At 47.6% G+C, this 8,940-nt stretch overlaps 1 protein-coding gene across 2 annotated transcripts; it reads right to left on the bottom strand.

Annotated features, from left to right (window-relative positions):
• Positions 1-307: 307 nt before the first annotated feature.
• Positions 308-3,693, bottom strand: LOC134558777 (C2 calcium-dependent domain-containing protein 4C-like). Of its 2 annotated transcripts, none has more exons than XM_063412988.1 (2): positions 2,386-3,693; positions 308-1,725 (listed from the first exon to the last, which is right to left on the bottom strand). In XM_063412988.1, the coding sequence occupies exon 2, from the start codon at positions 1,669-1,671 to the stop codon at positions 373-375; it is 1,299 nt and encodes a 432-aa protein (XP_063269058.1). In that variant the 5' UTR covers positions 1,672-1,725; positions 2,386-3,693; the 3' UTR covers positions 308-372. The 2 variants fall into 2 exon arrangements, with proteins under 2 accessions (XP_063269058.1, XP_063269057.1); XM_063412987.1 differs by lacking the exon at positions 2,386-3,693 and adding an exon at positions 2,005-2,363.
• Between the last annotated feature and the right edge of the window lie 5,247 nt (positions 3,694-8,940).

The following is an 8,940-nucleotide window of genomic DNA, read 5'->3' as shown; positions in this document are numbered from 1 at the left end:
GTGTACTGTGGGCACAGACTGTTACCCACTTAGGGACCAGGAAGAGTAAAAAACACTTCCACCTGAAGTTTATGGCCTGAAAGCCATAAACAAGAACAGCCTTATTCTTTATCCTAAAGGCAAACTGGCCCTTCTTCCCTCTGCTGTCCTAGTCTACAGGCAGAGGTCTGCTCCACAGCCACCTTTTAACCCCTCCTATCTCAGAGTTTGAAGTGTTAAACAGCAAAACAAGGCACAAGAGCACAACAGCAACACCAAGCAAGGCAGTGCTTCTAAGTATTCTTAAAAAAAAAACCCTGCAACAACGTAAAAGTCAACCTAAAACTTTATTTAGTAGAAAACTTTCAGGAGACAGTTTGAATATTTGAAGCACTACACTGACAACATACTCATTATAGACAACTGCCGCTCTCCTAGGGTATAATCCCGTTTCATACTGCACCCTTTATTTGTTGCTTTCATCCTGACAGAGAGGCTGTACAGCTCCTCTTCCGCAATGCCATCAAAAAAGAAGTCCTCATTGAAGATGGGGTTTCTGCTTCTCTTTATCACTGTGCTTCTCTGCTTCTGTGTTTTCCCTGGCACCAGGGAGAAGGAGATGCAGCAGTTTATGTTTTTGGGCTCTACAGAATCGTCGTACAGCCCCTCTGCACTGATGAGGCGGATGCGCAGCCGCTCGTTCTCTGCGCAGTATTCGGCTGACAGCCTCAGCACGCCTCCCTTGCCCAGGAGCACGGTGCTCTCTGCCAGCAGCCTCTCCCGGCTGCAGCTCAGGTCCACGGGAAACATGGGAGAGCAGGAGGAGCTAAAGCTCCGCATGCCAAGCAGCCCCTCGGAGGCTCTCCTGGTGGCACTGGGGCTGTTATCGGTGGAGCTGCTCTCCTCTGTAGAGAGAGAATTGTTCCTGGGCACAGCGGGTTTGCTCTTGTCTTTCAGTGCTCTGCAGAGCAATCCCTCCTGGCTGTGTGCTTTGATGAGGGAGCAGGGTCTGGGAGGTGACCTGCTGAGGAGAGGAGAACTGAAAGGAGAGGAGTCGCTGGAAGAGGCAGTGTCACTGTCACAGGTGCCCTGCCTGTGCAGAGAGAGGTGCTTGGGCGGCAGTCGCACGGAAGCAAAGCTGATAGCGATGGGATTGGACACGCTCCCTTTGCCACTGAAGGTGTTGGCTCGGGACCGAGACAGCTTCAGGCTGGGCAGAGCCGCACGTGGATCACCGTGGAAGATGGACTCCTTTCTCCTGGTGTGGGGACTCTCCAGCAAGGTGCAGAAGCCATAGGAAGTGGAGGCTCTGGGAAAGTGGGGCAGGGAGAGCGCTGCTTGGGACTGGGGGTCTGCGTTGGTGCTTTCTTCTTCCAGGGCTGCGACCTCCTCTTCAACACTTTCCACCTGAATGAGATGTGGGAAGGAGCTGGGGCTGTAATCAGAAGTAAGAGCTGCATCCACTGAACTGTGATCCTGGTGGAAGCCGCTGCCCTTAATGGAGCCAGAGCTGGTCAGCCTGGGGGGAATGCAGAACTCAGGGATCCTGTCAGGAGTGATCACGTTTGGAAAAACAGCAGCCCTCAGCCGGGCTTTTTCTGGCAGATTTTGGCCTTGTGGCAGTCCCAGGAAGGAAGAGCTGGGGAGGTTTCCATTTTCATGTGACGCTCTGATCTTTTCCAAGAACCACATCCCTGTAGCTGGGCAGGAGGTCCGCAAAGGGGAAAAGTTTGAGGAGAAATCCACCTGCAGACACACGGAGAGGAAAAAGTGCATGAACATCCTTCATGGACACACTACAGCCAAGCAAGGCACCGAGGGCGCCATTCAAGGCAGGACTAGCACAAGCCCATTCAATCCCCACGTTCAGAACAGCCCCTGCCCAGCACACTACCTTTAGAGTTAGATGGTGCAGGAACGGAACGAAACCACTAAAGAGAGAAAACAGCATCGAGTTTCCTCACTAGAGGAAAACGTCCCTCTCGTATAACCCCTAACGTGTTTTTCCCTGAGCAGAGGACGTACCTTGACAAGCGCAAGCCCGGCTCTTTCCCGCAGCCCCGGCTCGCTGCTCCGCGGGCTCACTCCCACAGCTCGGAGCAGGACGGCGCAGCCCGGGCCGGGCCGCCGCTCTTGTAGCGGCGCCGGCGCCTCCCAGGCGCGGCAGGGGCGGGGGCTGCGGGCTCCTCCCGCCGCCTGCGGACAGCGGAGCAGGGGGACGCTCTGCTGGCACCGCGGCCGTGCCCGGAGCAGCGGGGAGGGACCTGCGGAAGGGGCCTCTCACGGGAAAGCGCTTTTCCACCGCTCCTTTCGCCCCCACACAGCAGCAGATGCTCCCGGCGCTGCCCCCGCCCGGCCCCTGCCCTTCCCCTGCGTCCAGTTTCTTTTTGATTCATTTCTACTCACAGAGGCGTCCCGAGGTGTTTGGAGATAACTAACAAACGCAGGACAAAAGCAACATTGTCTTGGGGATTATTTTCTTCCGGAGATCCTGGCGGCTTTCCAGCGTCAGAGCAGTAGGAAGTGGGGATTGCGGTTTTCGAGCTCATTTGTAAAGAACTTTGCTGCCCTGCTACATCTGAATGTGTGTCCACCCCCTCGTTACTCACAAAGAACAGGAGACGACGGAACCCTGACACCGTGTTCTTATCACTGCTACTGAGCAGCAGCAGAAACGGGAATGCAGATGGAGTGAGGAGAAAGACAAGGCACAAAATGCTTTGGCAAGTCACCTTGAAAAGCAGCACGTCAAAAACCCGGGCACGTGTGACGCTTATCAGACCCTGCACAAAGCCAGGTGGGATCCATGAACTTCCTCACCAGTGCAGCAGAGCCTGAACGGATCTCTGCCAAGCCTGTAATTATTCTGCAAGCTGCAAATTGGAATCTTTAATGCAAAGCCAGGGAGGCCTGCCAAACTGGTTGGCTAAAGACTCATTTGAAGCCTCTAACACAGGGATAGTGCACAAATAACATTCTTCTTTTCCGCTGAAGAGCTAAAGTGCATGTTTACTGAGTGCTTGAAATAGACGGGATGTGCTCAGAGGAGACAAATCCCGTGGGCAACAGGGGCAGGGAACATTTTGAACCTGCTGAAAGATGATTTAGTTGGGTACATACGTGTTCTGAGTGTAAGCATGTAAGCCCTGCCTCTCTCCTGTTTTATACCAGTTAAGCTTCATTTGCATAACCATCTTCTAGCGATTAAAATCTGAGAAAATTCTTTCTGCCGTGCTTTGTAAGAAGGTGCAGAACAAAACTGGGACCCCAAACATCCCAGTGACATTTCAGTTGTAGGAGCTCGTGTAGTTCACTTAGATGAATTTAGTTGATGTGAGTGTGCTTCAAACAACTCCCAATCTAATTTAGAGGCTTCTGGAGAGGGTTAGTGCTTCCTGCAGCCACTGAGACTTTACAGCAGCAGGAAGAGGAGGTACTGGAGACGCTGGGCTGCTCTTTTGGGAAGGAGCATGTGCACCTTAGTGCTGTTACCCATTCAGACCAGGCAATGCCATACCATGTATCATACATTACAAACCGTGGAGTTTCCTAAGAGTAATTGTTCCAATATATGAACCACTGCCTTCATACCAAAGAAAAATTTAACTCTTAACATGGAGAAGAATTAAGGAAATGGCGCTTCTTAGTGGAAACCTTATTGCCTTCAGTAACAGATCACAGAAATTGTTCATACACAGCAATTATGGTACTAAGTTTGCACCTAGCATCAGGCAGTGATGAAATAAAATAGCGACCCTGTTATTGGTACGTGGTTTCTCTTCAGTCGCTTTACTCTTCCTGTACCGTCAGGGAAAAGAGTCAGGGCTTTTCCAGAGGTGATCAGAGTCTCTTGCTCACAGCTGCCTGTCTCCCTCCAGTGACTGGAAAGAGGAAGCAGGTGCCTTACACGGGGTGGTGGATCCTCCCCTCCCTATGAAAGCCTGCACTTTATAAACATTGAGATTACTCACATGCTGGGAGTTCAGCAACGCTTAAACACTTGTACCTGCCCTGAGGAAATAGGCACTCACATGTGGGTATGCAGCTTGCTGTGTTCAGAACTGATTCTCCTTCCTTGATTAGCTTCGGAGCATAATTAAAATATGCTGCCAACAAGGCTTCCTGTCGCTATAAAAGATGTGCCTACAAAAATCCACTTTTAAACCGGATATAATTGGTGGCAAATCTTTATTACAACTCCTGTACCAACAATAGGTGAAACCGTGGGATCAGGGCAGGGGCTGTAAGAAAATGCAATCTCCCAGCAACACAGGAGGCAGTGGGGAGTTTTCCTTCGTGTGTTACTGATATTTTTTATCTCCTGTTCGGGCTTCACGGGGCACAGCGGCTCAGGAAAGGTCCCGCGCCTCGGAAGCCCCTGCCAGCCCCGCCTCTGCGGGAGGAGCGGGGTAAACACATCGGAATCCAAACCACGGCTGAGGCTGGCTGGTTCAAGGGCCTGGAACTGCCGGGAGAACCTCTCAGTGCTTTACAGGGGATAGAGAGGTAGGAGAGCTGCAGGAGCTGACAGCCCTTGGAGGATGTGCACCAGGGAGGGGAAAACACTCCCTGCCCGGCCAAAATGACCTGAAAGATAAAAAACAAAACAACCTCTGGTTCTGCTGTGAAAAGGGGAGATGGGAACGCCAGTCCTGGATGAGACAGCATGTAACAGGTCACCATTCTTAAAGCAACAGCAATAGCCGTGCATTATATTAAATATATAAAATATTTAATTTAAATAAAATAAAACATTCACAATTTCCACACAGCTTTGGTGAGAATAGAGAACCCAGTTCAGCTTTATCTTCCTAAAGAATGCAGCGGTAACTCAGCTGTAGCTTCCTGAAAGAGACTTCAATCAACTGACAGGCACTTAGACATATTCTTTTGTTAGAGATTGGTATCATGAACAAATACAGCACATTGTATAGCACATTAATACCTTCCTGTCACTTTGAAAAATGTCAAAGATATCTGTTAGCAGACTGCTCATCATTTCTGGCCTAAATCAATGGCCAAATAATTCTGTATTACTTTCATAGTAATACAAAGTATTACTAAAGAGGTCAGCAAAAGTAATCTGCCAACCCGACCTTTCTTTTTTTTGTATCACAGAGTAGTTTATATCTTATCTCATCAGTGAAGATAATTTCTGCATAGCTTTACAAGAGATGTCCGTGCTCCTTTAAATGAACAAATGAATGAACAGATGCCCAAGGACTGGCAGGAAGAGCTCAGGAGCTGCAGGGCCCTTCAGGCACCTGGGGACTTCATCCCAAGTATCCCAAGTGCCTTGTGTCATAGCAGTGTGAACTGTAAAAATCTAAAGGTATGAAGAATTCATTCTTATAGCACATTATATAGTCCTGTTACGACAAAGTGAGAATTGCCATGCAAAAATCCAAGAAAGGTATGATGTTCCTGATTCCACCCAGCCAGTTACCCAAAAAAAGCAAGTTTCTAGAGACAGATAACCAGGATAAAAATTCAGTGGTAAAGTGGAGCAGATTTCCTAGGACCAGAGGGTTTACTAGAGAGCCTGGACAGTTTAGGTATGCTGCTGAAAAGGATCCTAAAGAAGACTGGAACTAGTTTGAGAGAGGAAGATAAAAGAAAGTGAGATTATTTAATTGGAAAGAAAATACAATAGGCAGAAAGACTGCTTGCTTCTGGGAAAAAAGAACAGGGATTTTTGAGCTGTGTTAGCTCCAACTTTGAAGGCACCTGTGACTCTCAGCCAAGGCTTGGCCAACTGCTGCCTTTCAGTGTGCTATTTCCATGATTTTCAGTGTTAATCTTAAACTTCAAAGGGAAAAGGGCTCAGGTACTCAAAAGGAGGCTGCTGGCACCCCGTGTATGGCCACCATTCTGAAGTGTGTCTGATCTTCCTCCAGGGAATCAATATTACCAACAGAGCTAAAGGATGCCCAGTCAGGAAGATAATTTTGTTGCTGGACATGCTCACTGAGAGGGCAGCCATAAATCACAGCAGAGTCATGCAGATGCAGACACAAAGAATGGAAACTGCATTTCCTCTAGAAGATTTACATTCCATAGAATACTCTGCAAGTGCCTTTAATCCACATTCTTGAAGCCATGGCAGTGGCAGAGGTGCAGGGTTTAGGCAGGATCAGACCTTGCAGCAAGACAGAAGGAACACATATCCAAGGGACTGCTGTATAAACTGCATTGTTAGTGGATGTTTCTTTTAACTCTTACAGGGCTGAACACGATGAGAACCTAAAAGTTCCCATGACATTTGCCACGGTTGCAGCTCTGTATTACAGAGTCTGTGCTTCTTTCAACAATTCTGTGATCTGGTGAAAGCAGAACTGCCCCTGGACTGTCTCGTTCAGGTCACTCTTCTGTTGTGGAAAATTAACTTATTACAATGCCAAACAGCTCAGTTTCAGGGCAGGCCTCTCCCACAGCCAGGTAACTGCCTTTTGGGATTCTCAGGGAAAAAACTCCACCAAACTGATTGGGCCTTCTGACAGAGATGTAGAGAGTTACAGCAGGAATGAGCTCCACTTACATCATGGCTTTGTAGTTACTCTGGCTCATTGCAGGATACATCCCCATTAATGAAATGTGAGAATTACCATCAGTCTTTTCCCCAGAGTAAAAACAGAATTTAAATCAGGCAGTACAACGTTATAATTTCTAGACCAGACTATTTCAGTAGAAAGGAACCTACATCCAAGTCCAACTGCCAGATCAATCCAGGGCTCATGAAAAGTTAAGAGTGTTATTAAGGGCCTTGTCCCAATGCCTCTTAACACACTGCCAGGCTTGGGCATTGCCCACCTGTCAGGGAAGCCTGTGGCAGTGTCTGACCACCTCGTGGCATAGAAATGCTTCCTGACATCCCGTCTGAACCCATCCTGAGCCAGCTCTGGATCAGTGCCACACGTCCAGTCACTGGCTCCCAGGAGAGGAGCTCAGCCCCTCCCTCTGCCTCCCCTCGCCAGGAGGCTGCAGGGAGCAGCCAGGTCACCCTCAGCCTCCTCCTCTTCAAGCACAGTGTCCTCAGCTGCTTTCATGTCACACTCCCTGCTTAGGCACAAAAACACAAATAAACACTTGAAGCAACCAGCTCTGTTCTAGCAGCCTCGACAGAAGAATATTTCCTGCAGTTTGGTCCCATCCTATTGCAGTCTGATTTGATGGTCATTCTCATGTAACCCAAATTAATTCATTCCATATAAAGTTACATGGACACCTGCAAGGTAAATCACACATACTGAGAGAAAAATATTCTATCTTCTTTGTGCTCAAAGTAAATTTAAATATGAAAGATAAAAGCTAAAAATATTTTTTGTTTTCAAATAAAAATGAGCCTTTGTAAAAGGAAATGAAGCAAAAAAAGTCTCCACAAACCTTAGAATCAGTAAGGATTACTTCTATCAAGGTTAAAGAGAGAAAGAAGAAAACAGTGCCAGGGCTGTGTATTAGGAAACTAAATCTATGTTTGTCCATGCAAATAATGTATTTTTACATCCATTCCAAAAACTCAAATTAGAGAAAAGTTATGGATCTATGTGCTGATTTTTTATCATTTTATACATCATTTCATGCCTCAAAGGAAGACTATATGAGTCAGCAAATGGATCATTATCTACATTATCTAGCACCTTCACCAGGTATTACAATGTCAGCAGTTATTCTTTGGAAGAATAACTCCGAGGATTTCCCTGCTTGCCATCTTCCTTCAACACACAAGGCTAAAGTTTAAATTAGGCACCACATGGTGTGCCCCATGATTTGCACAAATAATATCTAGAGTTTCCTCTATAACTGTGCCATATAATACTCTTGCAGTCATGCAGAAACTTGTAAAAGGTGATAGTGATTTCCAAAAGTATGGCAGGGTTGATGTATGCACTGCAAAACCCTCACTGGCAGGTTTTATTAAACAAGCAGACCTTAACAACCTTCCTCCCTGTCCAGTCACACCCACAGTGTCCTTCTCCAAAGAGCACAGATCCAAAGCAACCTTAAACTGGAGAACAGAGGAAGGATCTCAGTGGTGCTCCTGAAATCCGTGTTCTCAGGACTTGTGGCTGGCTGCAGTGCCCTGCACAGGCAGGATGGATGAAGCTGAAAGGCACCAGTGACGTGTCTGTGCTGAAGCAGCAACCTGCTGGCACACACGAGGCTCATGAGAAGGAACAAGGCAGCAAGCCAGGGACATTTCAAAAAGGATCACTCACCTTTCCAAACATGCTGGATCTTGGCTGGGAGCGTTTAACACTTCACAAACAGGTGAGTTGGCAAACATCACCTCCCATCATTTTCCATGCCGTGAGCCACAAACACTGAGATGTCACTGCGGGAGGAGAGGCTCCAAGTTCTGCCCTAAGAACAAGTGCAGGTGCCTGCAGGCCATGCAGGCACACTGGGATGGGCTGGGAGAGCCCACAGGCACAGCCCAGCTCAAGGGGCTGTGTGTGGAGACTGCTGTTCCTCCCTCGGCCACAGCCCATGCCCAGTGGGAGGCAGATCAGGAATTAGGTTGGGGAATTCTGCTGCAGGAGCTGCCTCATGGAGGGGTTTGTAAAGTACATAAAGAACAGCAACCTCCAGATTACTTCCTCCTCTCCAGTCCCTCCTCTACAATCTCTAGTTGTTTATAGCAGCTTTCATCTACACTCTGACTTCACAGATTTGACTGGGAAATATTCCTGCTTTGCAGCAAGTTAAGACCACAAGCTACTCCAGGCAGCTTTACCTAATTCATTGCAAATTAAATATTAAAAAAGAAAACTCACCAATAACTGAAGAGTAATTTTATCCTATGGAGAGTAAAATTTAGTTGAACATTTCTTCTACCTGAAGGTGGCACAGACTGGTGGAATTGGCCACAATATCTTGATGGACATGTAGTCATGACAGTTACACCTTTAAGTGGAATACATTTCAGAGTAGTTTCACTAACCAGCAGCATCTCATTAAGAA

Source organism: Prinia subflava, chromosome 15 (genome assembly GCF_021018805.1).
Source record: "Prinia subflava isolate CZ2003 ecotype Zambia chromosome 15, Cam_Psub_1.2, whole genome shotgun sequence".
Taxonomy (NCBI): Eukaryota; Metazoa; Chordata; class Aves; order Passeriformes; family Cisticolidae; genus Prinia; species Prinia subflava.
This window is presented reverse-complemented; position numbering and strand designations above follow the sequence as displayed.